Here is a 19,893-nt window from a genome sequence, read left to right on the forward strand (position 1 = left end):
ACCGTATCGGCCACACTTTTAAAGCGTTGCTTCTAAGGCAACACCTACAAAGCGTGGCCAATAGTCAAAGGTTACGGTACTTTGGGCCACCCCCAAAAAGCATTGCCTAAAGTAGTAAAGTGTTGCCTTTGCTGAAATGCTACACTTCTTGGCATCTTAGGCCATACTTCTTAGGGGTGGTTGTAGGCCTAAAATGTTGTAGTGGCTGCCTACGTATCCTTTCAGAATCAAGTGGAACGTAGTTCAGGGAAACATTTTGTTTTGTTGTTTTTGTTTTCTTTTTGTTGTTTTCTTTTTGTTGTTTTTCTTTCATTTTCTTTTGATGATTTTTTTTACTTTTACAATGTTTCCAAGTTCCAAAGAGAATAATGAAAGAAAGGTAACCGAATCAAAGGGTTAGCAAAGGTTTGGAGAATTTGGGGTAGCGAGAATGAATGCCTTCGTCATCCCAATCAGATAATGTTGTTGCTGCAGAAAGACCAGACATAATACTTTTTGACGGCGTCTGCATTTAGAGCTGTTTTGGGGTCATTTCCTTCAATGTCTCCTAGGTATAATGCCCCTTTTGGTAACAATTTTCTGATAATGTATGGTCTCTTCCAATTAGGAGCGAACATTCCTTTTGCTTCCTGATGATGGGGAAGAATACGCCTTAAAATGAGTTGCTTCACATAAAAGTTTCTAGGCCGCATTTTCTTGTTGTAGGCATGGTCCATTCTTTGTTGATACAACTGCACGTAGTAGACTGCGGCCATTCGCTTTTCATCGATCAGGGTTAACTGTTCTAGATGAGTTTTGACCCATATACTATCCTCAATTTCAGCTTCAACAATGAACCGAAGAGAAGGGATTTCATCTTTGGCAGGTATTATGGCTTCAGTACCATAAATCAAAAGGTATGGGGTTGCTCCAACTAATGTGCGCACAGTAGTGCGATATCCCAATAATGCAAACGGAAACATTTCTTGCCATTTCCTGGAACTTTGGATCATCTTTCTCAGAATCTTCTTGATGTTTTTGTTTGCTGCTTCAATGGTACCATTAGCTTTGGGCCGACAAGGTGTATAGTGCTGATACGTTATCCTGAATTATTCGCATATCTCCCTCATCAAATGACTATTCAAGTTTGCAGCATTATCCGTAATGATAGTTGTAGGAATACCAAAATGGCATATGAGATTGGAGTGCACGAAGTCTACCACAGCTTTCTTGGTGACAGATTTGAGAGTAATTGTTTCATCCCACTTTGTAAAGTAGTCGATAGCGACCAATATGAATCTATGCCCATTTGAAGCTTTTGGCTCGATCGGCCAAATGACGTCCATACCCCAGGCAACAAATGGCCAAGGTGCTGATATGGGATGTAATTCTGTAGGGGGTGCATGAATCAGATCACCGCGCACCTGACAATGATGACATTTTCGGACAAAATTGAAGCAATCTTTTTCCATAGTCATCAAGTAACAGCCTGCTCGAAGGATTTTCTTTGCTAGGACGTATCTATTCATGTGGGGTCCACAAACCCCTGTGTGCACTTCATGCATGATTCGTCCTGCCTCTTCGGCATCCATACATCTTAGCAAGTTGAGATGTGGAGTCCTTTTGTACAAGACCTCTCCGCTCAAGAAGAAACCGCTAATAAGCCTTCTAATTGTTCTCATTTGGTCTCCATTGGCTTGCTCGGGATATTCTTTAGTTTTAACAAATCTCTTGATGTCATGATACCATGGCTGAACATTCGGTTCCACCTCAACCGTATTGCAGTAACCATTCCATTCTCGAATTTTGATTTCCAACGGGTCGATGTGGAGATTGCTTGGATACAGCAACATCGAGGCCAAAGTAGCGAGAGCATCGACTAACTCATTGTGAAAATGAGGAATGTACCTGATCTCGATTGAATTGAACTGTTTACTAAGATCCTCCACATGTTGCATGTAGGGAATAAGCTTGACATCCCGAGTTTCCCATTCACCCTGAGCTTGTCAGATAATCAAGTTTGAATCCCCCACGATCAAAATTTCTTCAACATCTTGGTCGATTGCCATATTCATACCCATAATGTAGGCTTCATACTCATTAGTGTTGTTTGTGCAGAAAAATCGAAGTTGGGCTATGGCTAGATAGTGCTGACCCGTGGGTGAGATCAACATTGCCCTAATTCCAACGCCTTTTTGTGTTCACAGTGCCATCTAAGAACATTTTCCATGCATCGGTGTCTTCAGATGTTACCTCAACTGAATTTACCTCTTTATTCGGGAATTAGGTATTCATCAATTGGTATTCATCATCAATAGGGTTTTTAGCTACGTGATCTGCTAAAGCCTGGGCTTTCATTACTATATGGGTGACATAGACTATGTCAAATTCAATGAGCAGTATCTGCCATTTTGCTAACCTCCCTGTGGGCATTGACTTATGGAATACGTACTTTAAAGGATCCAACCTAGTGATGAGGTAAGTGGTATAGGCCAACAGGTAATGCCTAAGCTTCTGAGCGACCCAATTTAGAGCGCAACAAGTCCTTTCCAAAAGGGTATATTCGGCTTCATAACTTGTGAACTTTTTGCTCAAATAGTAGATTGCCTACACTCTTCTCTCAGTCACGTCATGTTTCCCAAGGACACATCTAAAATAATTCTCCAAGACTGTCAAATACAGAAACGAAGGTCTCCCAGGTTCAGGTGGGACCAAGACTGGCAGGTTCGACATATATTCTTTGATTTTGTCAAAGGATTCTTGACACTCATCCGTCCGTTTAATTGATGTGTCTTTATTTAAAGCTTGAAGATGGGTTCACATGTAGAAGTCAACTGGGCAATGAATCGGCTAATGTAGTTCAGCCTTCCCAGCAAGCTCATGAACTTTTTCTTAGTCATTAGAGGAGGCAAATTCCGAATAGACTTTATCTTCGTTGGGTATAGCTCGATGCCCCTCCGACTGACTATAAATCCCAAAAGTTTGCTAGATGGAACCCCAAATGAGCATTTAGCCGGATTTAACTTCAAATCATACTTACGCAGCCGCTCAAAGAACATTCTTATGTCCCGAACAAGGTTTTCATGTGTTCTAGATTTAATGATCACGGCATTCACATACACTTCAATTTCATGGTGCATCATGTCATGAAAGATGGCAGTCATGGCCCTCATCTAAGTTGCACTGGCATTCTTCAAACCAAAAGGCATGACCCTGTAACAGTAGGTGCCCCAGGGTGTGGTGAAAGCTGTCTTTTCCGCATCCTCTTCATCCATCAACACCTGAAGATATCCTGCATAACAATCCACGAAAGACTGTATCTCATGTTTGGCAGAGTTATTAACAAGGATGTGGATATTTATCAAAGGGAAGTTGTCCTTGGGACTTGCTTTGTTTAGGTCTCTTTAGTCAACACACACTCGGGTATTCCCGTCTTTCTTTGGTACGGGAACTACATTGGCCAGTCATGTAGTGTATCAGACCAGTCGGAGCACTCCCGCCTTCAACTGTCTTGTGACCTCTTCTTTGATCTTGTCACTGATATCAGTTTTAAACTTCCTTTGTTGTTGCTAGATATGGGGACAATCGAGGTAAATCAGCAGCTTATAGACCACCAGATTGACACTTAGTCCTGGCATGTCATCGTAAGACCAAGCAAACACATCTTTAAATTCGAACAAAAGTTGGATCAATGCATCCCTGGTTCTTTCATCTATGTGAATGCTTATAATGGTTTCTTGGACCTCTTTAGAACTACTCAAATTAACCGGCTCGGTTTCATTTATGTTCGGCTTAGGTTTATTCTCAAATTGTTCCAATTCTCAGTTTATTTCCCCAAAAGCCTTTTCTTCATCGTATCCTGATTCTTGGTTCATTATTTCACAATTAGACAGCGTGTTTGGATTTGGGCATGAAGTCCGCAAGCATGTCATGTTATTTAAAGCCGCATTATTAGAACTGAAATAAGAAATAAGAAAAAATTACAAAAATCAGAAAGAATAAAGAGAGATGAACGATGAAATATTGATTTCATTTCATTGAATTTTGAAGATAAAATGGTTTACATTGGAAATTAAAGACAATGAACTAAAAGAAACATCCGAGTTACACCCTGAAATAACTCTGATGTAGAAAAGGTGGCAAGACTGGACTACCGGGATTCCCGCCTGACTTGGAACAGAGTAGCCTTCCAATTTTGCAACTTGGCATTGGGTCCCATGTACAGCACCTCAGTGGTGCTCGAGCCTTCTCCCGGCTGAACCATGTGGTTCATACAACATCTGCCTCTTAGCCCCACAAATTTATTTAATTTCCTCGGCCGTGAAGGCCTCATATTCTTCTTCTTCATTGTACTTGGGCCTGACGAAGGTTTCGAACAAATGTGGGATCGGCTGAGGCAAGACCCAACCGTTGTTCTTTCGCTCATTTGGCCATGTTTCATCAACTAGCGTGGCTTGGAAACCCATACCAAAGAACTTCTTGCTAGCAGACAAAGTGATAGGTTATGTGATTCCTTGCAATGATGTCCCGAGACCCTTCCCGGGTTTATAACTATGTCTGATCAGTTCCTTGACAACCATAATTGACGCATTTGAGAGAAAGGATTGAGGACAAGGGCTTCCTTCTTAACATTGGTTTGCGACCACAACCTCGAAAGCTTGATAGACTATATGTTCGACTACCATCCTTTCCAGTTGCTCGACATCGGTTTCAATTGGGACATAAGCTTCATTTAGGGTTTTATCAACACCTTCTGATGCTCGGTTGAATTTATTAATAGAGACAACAAAGAGACCTGAGCAGGAGATATTTGGAGTTGGTCAATTATCTCATAGTCCGCAATTTTCATTTTCCTAAAGAACTCTTCTGCTTCTTCGGCACTAACTGGCTTCTTGAGTGGGAAACACTTTTTTGTGGTATTATTCACTTCCTCCAAATTGAGGTATTTCTCAGCAGGGTTGGCTTCATTTACTTCCCATGCAATTTCTTTCCCTTTGTATGTCACAATTGCTCTGTTGTACTTCCAAGGGACTGCAGTGGGATCTTTTATAGGCCTTTATGGTGTGTGACTAATGATAACGGGCACACTCAAACTGGGTGCAATTACAGGTCCTCGCACCATGTAGGTCCCTTTGGGTACATACATCTTGGGTTCCTTGTTCAACTCGAGTTTCTTAGGAGGACTCTATGCCAATTGCTCTTTCCTGTGAGCTCGGGGAACATAAAGAATGACGTCTTTAGGGGGTACTGCCCCTGTTTTGTTTCACACAATCTTTTCTTCACTTCGAGGAGCAGAGTTACTCTTCTAATCCCCCTTATCTTGATTTGTGGCAACCCGTTGGCTTCTTTTCACATCGACTATGGCAATGATGGCTTTTAGAGCTGGGTCAAACTCGTTATCTTCACAAATCATTCCAATGACTGGCCCGTGGTTGTGAGCCGACAATGGGTTGTTGGTCACATTGGGAACCTCTTCATCTTTCAGCACTACCCTCTTTTGCTATATCAAGTTTTCAATTGCCCTTTTGAGAGTCCAACAATCTTCAGTGTCATGCCCTTCCACCCTTGAATGATAGGCACATTGTGTACCGGGTCGGTAGGAAGGTGACTCTGGGTTTTGTCTATTCGGGGTACAGGTTGTAGCAAACCCATTTGGACTAGTTTAGGGAAAAGGCTAGAGTAGGATTCACCAATAGGCATGAAATTTGTTCTTCTAGGGGGTTCCTGAGCACGTGCATTATAGGGGAAATTATTTTGTGGAGGTTGGTGATTATACTAAGCGTGGTGAGTAGGTTGATTTATAGGAAATGGAGCTCGATTTTGGTGGAATTTGTGGCCTAGTGTATGGTTGGGTATTCATTACTGCATACGGCTGAGGAGCCATAGCACAGGCCGCGTCTTGATGGGGATAATAATGTTGTGGGGTGCTTGTAAAGAAGTAATTTCTGGGTGGACGGGGTTTTCTTACACTTGAAGTTGCCATTGCCACTTCTTCCTTCTTCTTTCGGTTCGCTACACCTCCAAACCCGCCTTGAATTGCTTGGGAGGTAGACCTTATAGCATATTGACTCAATATGCGCCCTGTTTTTAGACCATTCTCGACCATTTCACCAATTTTGATGGCCTCGGCAAATGGTTTCCCCAATGCAGACATCATATTCTGTAAATAATCAGCATCTCGGGCTAGAAGAAAAAAACTAACCATTTTGTTTCATCCATTGGGGGCTTGACTCTTGCCACTTGTTCGCGCCATTTGATAGCATACTCTCGGAAGCTTTCCGAGGACTTCTTCTTGAGATTCGACAACGAATTCCTGTCTGGGGCTATGTCGATGTTATACTAAAATAGCCTGACAAAATCCCGAGCCAGGTCATCCCAAATATGCCAACGAGATATATCCTGATCTGTGTACCATTCAGAAGTAATGCCGACCAGGCTTTTTCCAAAATAAGCCATGAGAAGCTCCTCGTTTCCACTTGCTCCCCGCAATTGGTTGCAGTACCTCTTGAGGTGGGCTATGGGATCCCCATGTCCGTAATACTTTTTAAACTTCGAGGTTTTGAAACCCAGGGGTAAATGCACGTGTGGGAACATACACAGATCAGCGTAGGGTATGCTCTTTTGCCCGCTCAACCCTGTATATTTTTTAGACTCTGCTCCATGCTCCTCATTTTTTGGGTAATCTCCTCTTTTTCAAGGTTCTTTGTGGTTTTCTCCCGTCCCACGGTAAACTCGTACCAGGGTGGCTGGGGGTAAGCATTGGTAGTGAACTGGGTAGGTTCCGGTGGGAAGGATGGTACTTGGAAGGTGAAAGATGATGAATCAAAACTAGGCCTGGGCAAAGTGGGTTGTACCGTGGCCGAACAAGGTGGCATAGTTAATATGTTGGAGGCCGCACCTAAAATCAACACCTGGGGGCGAACCTCAGAAGGTGTTCCAACAAAGTTGGCTGAGATGGTAGGATATCCAAGTGGCGTATTCGGATAACTTATTAGGACGTTAGAAGTCCCACATGCCCTGGGAAGTAACTCAGGGAATCCAGGTATCGCACTTGGTGGCTCTCTGCCATTGTAGCAGACGTCCCACATTTCCATCATGCGGAGACGCAGAATTCTGTGCTGAGGAATTTTGGATGGCCGAGATCGGGCTATCCTCCAAGATAGGAACTGTTGGCAGATGGCTTTCCGATGACATTTCTACACTTCCTTTTGATCTTGTAAAGTACGGATGTGAAGCCAGACTACCACAAAACCAACCACCTTAATATGGAACCGAAACTCAACAGTAGACAACAAACCGAATAGTTTGAATCAAATAACACATAGGTATTCGCACATTCGGGTGTGATGCACCTATACAGTTAAATGTGTTTCTACATGTTTCGGTTGCGTGTTTCATCCAAGATTTTGTTTATCTCTCCACTTTTCCTTTCTTTCCACTTTGGCTTTTTAATGTTTCTCCTCTTATTCCTGTCTTGCTCTCTTTTCTTTCCTCTCTTTTCTTGTTTTTCTCGCTTTTCTTTTGGTTTTTCTTTTGCTATCTTTCTTTTTTATTAGTTTCTCTTTCATTTGAGTTATTTACAAAATCATGACTGAATCCGATGAGGATTGCCTACGTATCATGACACCGGGTGAATCATATCATCACGTAGTTCAAGAAATAAATGCGAAAAATAAAGAAACAATTTTTGTGGTTTTACAAATTTTCATTAATACAACTTCTACTTTACTGAATTACAAAAGGACTCAAAACATACTTTTTCTTGGAATTTAAAACTTCATACAGACTCGAAACATACTTTAAAAATAAATATCAGACTCAAAAAAGAAAATATAATCAAGAGTACATCAGTGCCTCCAACCCTATCCTAGGAACACCAACTCGTCTTGCTGCGGGCCTACGTGCCATGTCATTTTAGAGACGATAGAGATCCTCCATTATCTGGCGGACAAAGACCATTACTGTGGTGAAGAACATGGACCTGGTTATGTCCTGACACTCGCTGCTTTTCATCAAGATGTATTCGGCGATTCTTCTGACCCTTTCCCTTATGATGCCCTTTTCTTGCAACAAACGCCCAATCTACTGGGATCTAGCCTCTAAGACCTGGGTGGCGATATGATTCTGTTCTTGCAAATTCTGTAGGTCTCCCTCTAGCTGTGCCATCAAAGCGTAGCAATGTTCTCTCTCGGCTATGAAGCTCTTGGCTTGTTTAGCCATTTTACTTTCGAGGTTGTTAATCTCTTTTTCCCAACTTGAGACCCCTCTTTCATATCTTTCTTTCATCTGTTGAACAAAAGCTGCCCGTCCTTCTGCATTTTTGGCCAACTTTGTTCGTACTTTTGCTAGGTCAGACTTAGTTTTCTGCATATCATCCTCACAGTCACGTACCTTTTGTGTAAGGTTGTAGATGAGCCTTTCATCTTTTCTGCTTCTGCCCGGGTTCTCAGCTACTATTCTAAGTTGTCGAACCTGGGCTCTAAGGGCTTCATTTTCTTGGACCAGCCTTTTTCTTTCACCCTCGGCCTCCCGTTCCTGTAGATCATTATTAAAGGTGACATTTCTCAACTCTTCTCACAAAGCGTGGATGTTGGCTTGATATTTCTTTTCATTTTCTCCCCAGGCCAACCTTTCCTAAATTTTGTCATCAAAAGCTTGAACATGGGGCCTTTTGGCAGGCCTCTCGGGCTCGGGCTCATTTTTCACATAAAACCTTCTTTCAAACCAAGCAGTATAATTGGGATCAACTTCTCCCCTAGCCGTGTTTGGTACCTAGGTGTCTCTTTTTAGATACCGACAACCATTCCAATCCCGTTGAACTAAAGCCTCGAGTAGCATTGTTTCTGGGTGTAATTCAATGACTTGGGTACTTAGATCTGCATCTTCGGGTATAACAAAATATCTTCCCTATTGTCTCAAAACTCTTCGTGGTGCATATGGTTGGATACTCCTGAATCCCATCATCATCAAGTAGCCTTTTGAAGTTGTCATGTTATGACTTCTGTTACCGGAAGTCATCCCATGGTCCATTCAATTTGATTTGCTCTCAGATTTTTTAAATAGGAGACCCAAGCTTCAAATCCTTCTGGCGGTTTGTAGTCTTCCACCCTTTCCTCATAATTTATGATGAAATTGTTCCCGTCCGAAGCATATACATGGAGAAGGTGTTCAATCATCCACATTTGAAGAAGATATTGCAACCCTCGAAGAATTGAGGCCTAGATTAGCACAAGGTTAACTCCTAGTAAACGTCTGCCAGCACTAACGGGACAAGCATGTGATCTTTTTTGGTGACGAGGATCTATGCGATTCATGCCATACAAGTGTCTATTGTGCCTCCACATTTGGAAAGACCATGACTCCTAAAAATGCCACGATGAAGGCAAACCGACGATGAATTTGCCATGTGCTCTTGTCTTATTTGTTATTTAACCCATTTTTATGTGTTTCAAACCCGGCTGAGTGCCCGAACCTAAAGTACAAGAAGTAGATAGAACAACATCCTTTGCTCACGTGGGCCTTATTCATTTGTTTACTAATATTCAGAAGATCAAATAACTTGTGCACAGAGGGAGCCCTTAGGAATATGAGTTGATGCTTTCTTAACTCTTGATCAAAATCAAGCATTGGTGGAGGGATTATTGTTTGGCTAGGCCAGCTGGGTCATTAGCTTTCTAGAGAAGTTTCTTCTTATCACTCAGAGGGAGGACTATCAGAGGCAGCTTGAGTGTCTCCAGCGGGGTTCTATGACCTTCACTCAGTACGAGACCAGATTTATTGCCTTGGCCCGTCATGCTCTTGTTATACTTCCCATTGAGAGAGAGAGTGTGAGGAGGTCCATTGAGGGACTCGCTCAGCCTATTCGATTGTAGATGGCTAAGGAGACAGGGAACGAGATTTCTTTTCAGGATGCGGCCAATGTGGCTAGAAGAATTGAGATAGTTCTAGATTAGGGGAGTTGTCAGTGGTCTGACAAGAGGCCTCATCATTCTGGCAGGTTGAATAGTGCCTCGTTTGGAGGAAGGGATTCTTTTGGTAGGGGCCATCCTCCCAGTCCGTTTCATTTAGCACTTTAGGCTTCTCATAGTGCTCTAGGGGACTGTGGCTCTTATATGTAGTATTCAGATCAGCTACCTTACAGTGCATCACCAGCTCCCATTAGTGCACCTCCGTTCCAGAGTTTTCAAGGTGGTTACTCAGGCCGTTAGGGTCAGCAGTCCTAGCAGCCGAGGGCTTGTTATACTTGTGGCAATACAAGGCATATACCTAGATTTTGCTCTCGAGCATCGAGCAGTTCTTTGTATCAGGGTTCCTATGCCATGGTTCATGCACCAGGTGTTCCACTACTCACTCGGCCAGCTAAAGGTAGGGGTCAGGCAGCTAGTGGTGTAGGTTGAGGTGTTAGAGGTGGAAGTCAGGCCGCTAGAGGTGGAGGCCAGCCAGCAGGAGGTCATCTCAGGGATGTAGTTTAGAGTGGTGGGGCCCAACTTTGATGTTATGCTTTTCTAGCTAGGCCTGCGCCGAGGCATCCGATGCCGTTATCACAGGTACAGTTTCAATATGCATTATAGATGCTTTAGTTTTATTTGATCCAAGGTCTACATACTCATATGTGTCATCTTATTTTGCTATGTATTTGGTTGTGCACCATGATTCTTTGAGTGCTCCTGTATATATGTCCACGTCGGTTGGTGATTTTATTATTGTAAATCGTACCTATCGCTTGTGTGCGGTTATTATTGGGGGTCTTGAGACTCGTGTAGATCTCTTACTTCTAGATATGGTTGATTTTGATGTACTATTGGGGATGGATTGGCTTTCACCTTATCACGCTATATTCGATTGTCATTCCAAGACTTTGACCTTAGCCTTGTTGTGTTTGCCTCGATTGGAGTGGTGAGGGACTCCCAGTCATTCTATCAGTAGGGTTGTTTCTTATATAAAGTCTCGGTGTATGGTTGAAAAAGGGTAGTTGGCTTATTTGGTGTATGTTCGTGATTCTAATGCTTAGGTTCCTTCTATGGATTCTATGCCACTTGTTCGGGAGTTTATAGAGGTTTTTCTTGCAGACCTACCGAGGATGTCACCCGATAGAGATATCGATTTTTGCATTGATTTTACTCCGCGTACTCAGCCCATTTCTATTCTTCCATATTGTATAGCCCCGTCAGAGTTGAAAGAATTGAAGGAGCAGCTGCAAGACTTGGTTGATAAGGGCTTTATTAGACCTAGTGTCTCACCATGGGGTACGCCAATGTTTTTAGTTAAGAAGAATGATCGGTCGGAGAGGATGTGCATAGATTATCGGTAGTTGAACAAGGCCAACATCAAGAACACGTATCCATCGTTGAGGATTGATGATTTGTTTGATCAGCTTTAGGGTGCCAAAGTGTTTTCGAAGATTTATTTGAGATATGGCTACCATCAATTGAGGATTAGGGAATCAGATGTCCCTAAGACAGCTTTTCGCACTCGAAACGGGCATTATGAATTATTAGTAATGTCATTTGGGTTGACGAATGCCCCAGTAGCTTTTATGGATTTGATGAACCGGGTGTTCAAGCCTTATCTGGATTCCTTTGTGATTGTCTACATTGATGATATTTTAATCTACTTCCGCAGCCGAGAGTAGCATGAGCATCATCTTCGACTTATTCTTCAGACTTTGAGAGATAGTCAATTGTATGTTATGTTTTCGAAGTGTGAGTTTTGGTTGAGTTCAGTTGCCTTCTTGGGTCACGTCGTATTAGCAAAGGGTATTCAGGTGGATCCGAAAAAGATAGAGGTAGTTAAGGACTGGCCTAGACCCACATCAGCCATAGAGATTTGGAGTTTCTAAGGTTGGCCAGTTATTACTGTCGATTTGTGGAGGGGTTTTCATTTATAGCATCCCAGATGACCAGGTTGACCTAGAAGGGTGACTAGTTTAGGTGGTCAGACGACTGTGAGGCGAGCTTTCAGAAGCTTAAGACATCATTGACTATGGCAGCGGTGCTGTTTTTACCCACAGGTTCAGGGCCATACACCATATATTGTGACGCATCTCGTATTAAAGTTGGTGCAGTGTTGATGCAGAATGGCAAGATTATTGCATATGCTTTGTGATAGTTGAAGATTCACTAGAAGAATTATCTAGATCATGATTTGGTGCTAGCCGCAATTGTTCACACGCTAAAGATTTGAAGGCATTATTTATATGGCGTGTCATGTGAGGTGTTCACAGATCACAAGAGTTTGTAGTATCTGTTGAAGCAGAAGGAGCTAAATTTAAGGCAGAGAAGGTGGTTGGAGATATTGAAAGACTATGATATCACCGTCTTGTATCATCCTGGGAAGGGCAATGTAGAGGTTGACGCTTTGAGTAGAAAGTCAGCTAGTATGAGCAGTCTTGCGTATATTCCGGCCAGTGAGAGACCGTTTGCTTTGGATGTTTAGGCTTTAGCCAATCAGTTTGAGAGGTTGGATGTTTCGGAGCCCAGCCGTGTTTTAGCTTCCATAGTTGCTCGGTCTTCATTATTTGAGTGTATCAGGGATCGGCAGTATGATGATACTCATTTGCTTGTCCTTAGGGACACAGTGCGACACGGTGGTGCCAAGCAGGTTATAGTAGGATAAGATGGAGTTTTGAGGATGCAAGGTCGAGTTTGTCTGCCTAATTTGGATTGAATTTGAGAGTTTATTCTAGAGAAGGCCCATAGTTCCCGGTATTCTATTCATCCGGTCGCTACTAAGATGTATCAGGACTTGCGGCAGCATTATTGGTGTAGGAGGATGAAGAAGGACATTGTTGCCTATGTAGCTCGGTCTTTGAATTGTCAGCTGGTAAAGTACGAGCATCAGAGACCAAGTGGTTTGCTTCAGAAGATTGAGATTCCTGAGTGAAAGTGGGAGCGTATCACTATGGACTTTGTTGTTGGACTACCACGGACTTAGAGGAAGTTTGATACGGTATGGGTTATTGTTGATAGGTTGACTAAGTTAGCGCATTTCATTCCTGTAGCATTCTCCTACTCTTCAAATAGGTTATCCAAGATCTATATACGAGAGATTGTTCGTCTTCATGGTGTGCCCGTGTCTATTATTTCTGACCGAGGTACGTAGTTTACCTTGCATTTCTGGAAGGTAGTTCAGCGTGAGTTTGGTGCTCGGGTCGAGTTAAGCACAGTATTTCATCCTCAGACGGATGGACAGTCCAAGTGTACTATTCAGATTTTGGAGTATATGCTCTAACTATGTGTTATTGACATTACAGGTTCGTGGGATCAGTTCTTGCCAATAGCGGATTTCGTCTACAACAACAACTATCAGTTAAGCATCCAGATGGCTCCCTATGAGGCATTATATGGTAGACAGTGTTGATCTGGTTTGAGCTGGGAGAGGCTCAGTTGTTGGGTACAGATCTAGTACAGGATACCTTGGATAAGGATAAGATCATTCAGGATAGGCTTCGTACAGCTCAGTCCAGGCAAAAGAGTTATGTTGACTGTAAGGTTTGCGATATGGCATTCACGATCGGGGAGCGAGTATTGCTTTGGGTGTCGCCCATGAAGGGCGTGATGAGATTTGGGAAGAAGGGCAAGCTAAGCCCTAGATTCATCGGTCATTTTGAGTTTCTTGACCCAGTGGGAGAGGTGGCTTATAGACATGGGTTGCCGCTGGTTTATCAGATGTGCATCCAGTGTTTCATTTTTCCATGCTTTGAAAGTATCACGACAATCAATCCCACGTGTTAGACTTTAGCACTGTCCAGTTGGACAAGGACTTGACCTATGAGGAGGAGCTGGTAGCTATTCTAGACTAGCAAGTTTGTCAGTTGAGATCGAAGAGTTTCCCTTCAGTTCGTGTGCAGTAGAGATGTCAGCATGTTGAGGCAGCAACCTCGGAGTCCGAGTTCAATATGCGGAGTCGATATACCCATCTTTCCACCGACTCGTGTACTTTTCTATGTCCGTTCGAGGATGAACGGTTGTTTTAGATGTGAAGAATGTGATGACCAAAAGGTCATCTCTTGTTTTAGAAGTCAAATCTATGTCCCGAGGCCTTAAAACCCACCTTTTGTCTCCCCTCGATTTGCGTGCGTAGTCCGGGCACATTTTCGGAAAGCATTTATGTCAAATTTAAGAAAAATAATGAATTTGGCCTTTAAAATATATTAAAGTTGACTTCGGTAAATGTTTTTGGTAAATGGACCCGAACTCGTGATTTGACGGTCCCGTAGGGTCCGTAGTAAAATAAGGGACTTGGGCGTATGCCCGGAATCAATTTCTGAGGCCTTTATCCCGAAAAAAGAATTTTTAAAGAAAATTGTTTTCTGGAAAGTATAAATACTTTTGGAAATGAAATGGTGTGTGTTTTGATGGTATCGGGCCCGTGTTTTGGTTTTGAAGTCCGGTATATATTTAAAATAATAATTAAGTCGAATATGTGAAATTTTGTAAGAATCGGAGTTGATTTGTTATAAATCGGACCTTTAGTTGAGAAAATAGAAATTTCAATGTTCTTGAAGAATTTCGTGAATTTGAGGTTAAATTCGTGGTTGATTGATGTTATTTTGATGATTTGATCGCACGAGCAAGTCTGTATGATGTTTTTAGACTTGCATGCATGCTTGGTTTGGAGTCTCGAGGGCTCGAGTGAGTTTTGGATAGGCTACGGGGTGATTTGGACTTAGGAAAATGTAGCTGTGCATCTGGTATTTTTGCACAGGCCTCAGATCTCGCAATTGTGAGATCAGGGTTCACAATTGCGAATTGATCAAGCATGGGAAACGTGACCAATATGTCACAAATGCGAACCAGGCCTGGGCAGGCCCTTCTCGCAAATGTAAACTCTGGGCTTGAAATTGTGAAGGCCCTTACATCGCAAATGCGAAGATATATGATTTATAAATGGTTCACAATAATAGCAATTGTGATAATTGCACCTGTTAAGTGGGATTTTAGACGGGATTTTTCATCATTTTACAACTTTCTCAAACCCTAAACATCCTTAGGTGACTTTTCTAAGGCTCAAACTTCTCCAAATCATAAGTAAGTGATTTCTAACTCATCTTTTTCAATGTAATTTATCTTTATACATAATTTCACTTCAAAATCTAGGGGTTTTCATAGGAAATTGGGTGTTTGGGTAGAAATTAGGATTTTCAAATTTTGGGGATTTGGACCTCGATTTGAGGTCTGGTTTCAAAACTAATTGCATATTGGAGTTCGTGGGTAAATAGGTGATAGGGTTTTGTTTCAAACTTTGATTTGTGACCAAGCAGGCCCGGGGTCGATTTTTGACTTTTTAGAAAAAACATTGGAAAATCTATTTTCATGCATTAGTATTGGTTTATTTAGCATTTATAAATGTTATTAAGTAACTAATGACTGGATACAAGCGAATTGGAAGTGGAACCGAGAGGTAAAGTGGTAATTGAGGCTTGATTTTTTTCCATGGAATTGAGGTAAGTGTTTGGCCTAACTTTAGTTTGAGGGAATATGAGTTTTGGCCTTATCTGCTATGTGTTAGTATCGAGTACGACACGTATAAGTATGGTGACGAGTATCTATACGTTGGTGTCAAGCATGTCCGTGAATCTTATACCATGATTGTTGTGACTCTATTATGCACTGTCCATGCTTAAAGTGATAATTATCAACGTTGAACAAGGCTTATGATAATTTTCTTGGTAATTTACCATTGTGGAGTATTGACTCAGGTTGAGATTTATTTTGTAAAGTAACTGTTGAAACGAGATTGGGTATAGGTGATTCCCTTGTCGGGATGTTATTGTTTATGTTGTTTATTCCCTTACCTGGACGTATTGTTTCTATTGTTTGGGTGAGGAAGAGTGTAAAACACAAAGGGTGATGTCGTGCATGATATTGTTAGTGAGTGTTAATGCATGAAGGGTGATGTCATGCCAATATTGTGAGTATTAATGCACGAAGGGTGATGTCGTGCCATGATTTGAGAGTTAATGCACGAAGGGTGATGTCGTGTCGATCTTTTGAGAGTTAATGCACGAAAGGTGATGTCGTGCCATGATTATGAGAGGTAATGCACGAAGGGTGATGTTGTGCACGTGTTACTGTTTTCCTTATTCCTGCTAATTTAACTATGGTGTCCTTTATGCTTTTCTATTAGTTTATTTTTAGAACTTGATATTCCTCGCAGCATGTCCCTTTCCCATCTTATTCTGTTGATTCCTGTAATTATGGTTCTGGTTGCATATGATTCAACTGCACATGTTTATATAGTTGTCGTGTCCTAGCCTCGTCACTACTTCGCCGAGGTTAGGCTCTACACTTACCAGTACAAGGGGTCGGTTGTATTGATACTGCTCTCTGCACTCTTTTGTGCATATTTCGGTGCCGGACCTACGGAGTAGCTGAGGTAGCTGCCTTCAATCCAGGGAGACCACGGTAGATCTGTTGGCATCCACAGAGCCTGAAGTCCCATTCCCTATTTTAGCTTTCTGTTGTCTCTTTTCATTTCAAGAACAATTTTATTTCTTTCGGACTTGTATTTGTAGTAAAAATCTGAGTCGTTCGTTAAATTGCGACACCAGATTCGTGGGTAGAATTGTATCGGAATATTTGAGTTTGTTATAACATTTTCGCACTTTATATCTACTTAGCTTTAGTTACTATTTATATTTGTTTGGGTTAATTGTTAATATGTTAAACTCTTAATATTGGCATGCCTAGCTTTCATTAGTAGACGCCATCACGACTCCCGGGAGTGGGAAATCCGAGTCATGACAATATTTCCACAATAAATAGCCCAGGGCTCAACCACAATGTATACAAAAATCTTAACAATAACAAAATACAAGTGAATAGTTCAACAAGAAAGGTATCTCAACAATTAACAACTTCACATCATTGTGATAACGACTTTCTTAACTTCAACACCAATAACTAAACAATAAGATATTTCACTAAATAACAACTTCAATTATAAAAAATTCAATAATTTAAAGATGTAACAAAACACAAGGAAGGCAATAACTTCAACTAAAGCATCTAAGAGAAAATTAGCAAGTAAGAGGTGAATCAAGTGTTAACAATATCAAATAAAGCATGTAAGGGTAGATTAGCACATGAAAGGGTGGATTAACTAAATCGACCCGGCCGACAATTTTGAGTATTGTAATCTCGTTCCCCCATTTATTGCTTACTTTATGTTCGTTTGTTGCTATGTGACTTGCCGGGGTGGTTGGTTTGGTTTCGGAGATGTTTCAAAATGAATTGAGACACTTTGTCCCATGTTTAGAAGCCTAAGTTGGAAGAGTTGGCCGGATGTTGGCTTGTGTCTAAATGATTCCGAATTGGAGCTTTAATGGCTCCAATAACTTTGTATAGTGATTTTGGACTTAGGAGAGTGTCTGGATATTTATTTGGAGGTCCGTATGTGATTTTGGATTAGATTGGAGAAAGTTGGAAAGGTTTACGTTTGGAGAATTGAGAAGTTTGACCAAGAGTTGACTTTATGGTTAATAGGATCAAATTTTTGTTAAGGATGTTGGAAAAGGTCTGTTGTGTCATTTCTGACTTATGTGCAAAATTTAAGGTAAATCGGAGTTGATTTGGTGTATTTTGTCATTAGTTTTAGAAGTTGGAAGTTTAATACTTTATTAGGCTTGTTTTGGGGTGCGATTTGTGTTTTAGATGTTGTTTTTTGTGATTTTAGGATTCGACCAAGTTCGTGTGACGTTTTAGGATGTGTTGGTATGCTTGAATGGGGTCCCGGGGGCCTTGGGTGAGTTTTAGGTTGATTGCGGATTGAGTTTGGCCTTATAGAGCTCTAGATTTTCTGGTGTCAGGTTTCCTTATAAGTGTTTGCGAGAGAGGTCTCGCATCCAAAAGTGTATCTAGGTAGCAGTTGAATCTTGTTCTTTGCTTACGCGAAGAAGGCCATGCATTCGTGAAGGTATATGGTGTTTGTGCATCACGATTGCGAGAGGTAACTTCCGTTCGCGTAGAAAGACGACGCAGGAGGGGCACCAGGTCTGTAAGCCTTCACGTTCATGGGTGTTGGTTCGCGTTCGCATAGGCTTGTGTCCTTTATGAGGATTTTGTGCTTCGCAAAAGCAAGGCACTTTCCGCATTCGCGAAGCAGGACATATGGGCAGCATATATTTAGTTTCAAAATTGAGGGTTTGGCTATTTTTCATATTTTGAGCTAGAGACCTTGGGTTTGGGAGATTCTTGAAGAGATTTTCAAGGAGTTGTTTGGGGTAAGTGATTTTAAGTCGGATTTGGTTATTATGCAAGAATCTATCACGTTTTTACCATTTAATTAGTGTTTTGGGTTGGAAAAATTGGGGATATTTGTAGAAACTTCATAAATTATAACTTGAGGATTTGAAAGACAATTTGAGGTCAGAATTGAATGATTTTTGGTATGGTTGTACTCATTATTGAATGGGTGTTCATATTTTATAAATTTTGTTGGATACGGAGACTTGGTCCTAGGGTTGACTTTTTATCTTTGGTTAAAGAAATTAGCTTTATCATATGGAATCGATTCCAATGGCTTGTATTGATTGTATTAAGTTGTTTGTGGCTAGATTTGAGTCGTTCGGAGACCGGTTCGCGAGGCAAGGGCTTGTTGGGTAAGGATATGCGCGATATGAGGTAAGTAATACTTCTAAAACTTGGGTTTGAGGGTATGAATCCTTGATATTGGTATTGAGGTTATGCACATGCTAAGTGACGGACGAGTAGGCGTGCGTCACGTTAATTATGACTCGGTTGATTCCGTGGTACAATTTAGTTATCAAATCTTGGTGTTAATTAGGTAATCTCTATTTATTAGAGTAATTGAGCTGCAATCCATGATAGAAATGATGTTTAGGCTATATATTTATTATGTTGGGACCCACTGAGGTCATTTATGTTGTTGAATTATTTGCTTAAATTGCAATTATGCACTTTGTCACATTTTTCATTTGTATATCATATCTTAGTCTTTGTTGTCATCTATTTTTACATCATGTATCATTGTTTGGGTTGATTGGCATGAGATCTGTGAGCCAGATATATTAGAGAGATTGATAACTGAGTTGGGGACTGAGAGCCATGTTATAAGTGAGATTGTGGATCAGGATGCATGTCGAAGTAGTCCTTCTTGGCTTTATATATTATTATTATTATTATTATTATTATTATTATATATCAGGTTGTATGCCACATAATGCCATATTGCTTTATCTATTATTATAGGATAGGGTTGCATGCCATAGTAGACCATATAGGCTTTATATTAGTGCTTGGGCAGGATCCGACCCTCTGGAGAGCGCAGGCACTGTATAGTGATGAGCGATTGAGATTGATGATCGAGTGGGAGTGTGAGAAAGTGAGATTGAGTAATATAAGAGTGTGAGTACATGTGTTTATCATTGTTATCCATTACTTTTGACATGCACATTTGACATGTAGACATAGAGATGTAACATTCCTTATATCAGTCACACTCGGAATATTTTATTAGTGTTGAGCTTAAACTGTTAAACTTGAAAGCATATCTACATTTCTGTACTATGTACGAATAGATTATGGGATTTCTTTGAGTTATTACTGTCATTTCCTGGTTATATCTGTATTGTTGTTATCTAGTCTTAGACTGTACCTTTTAGAGCTTGTCACTACTTTTAGCCCAAGCACTAATACTTATTGAGTACATTGGGTTGGTTGTACTCATACTACACTTTGCACTTCGTGTGTAGATACAAGTACTTCAAGCCATTACGGTAGCTAGAATTGGAGTGTTACCTGCTCGGATAATTTTAAAGTAGTTGCTTTGGGATCCGCAGACCTCGACTCTCCTTGTTTTTAGTTTATTTAGCATTGTTCTGTCTTTCTAGACAATTATATTAGAAGCTTTGACCGGATTTTGTATATGAGTTGCAGCTATTCCTTTCGGTTA

At 41.2% G+C, this 19,893-nt stretch overlaps 1 protein-coding gene across 1 annotated transcript; it reads right to left on the reverse strand.

The window, feature by feature from the left end:
* Positions 1-452: 452 nt before the first annotated feature.
* LOC104233925 (uncharacterized) lies at positions 453-992 on the reverse strand. The gene has a single exon (XM_009787385.1). The coding sequence runs from the start codon at positions 990-992 to the stop codon at positions 453-455; it is 540 nt and encodes a 179-aa protein (XP_009785687.1).
* Between the last annotated feature and the right edge of the window lie 18,901 nt (positions 993-19,893).

The sequence above is a fragment of the Nicotiana sylvestris genome, chromosome 10 (assembly GCF_000393655.2).
Source record: "Nicotiana sylvestris chromosome 10, ASM39365v2, whole genome shotgun sequence".
Lineage (NCBI taxonomy): Eukaryota > Viridiplantae > Streptophyta > Magnoliopsida > Solanales > Solanaceae > Nicotiana > Nicotiana sylvestris.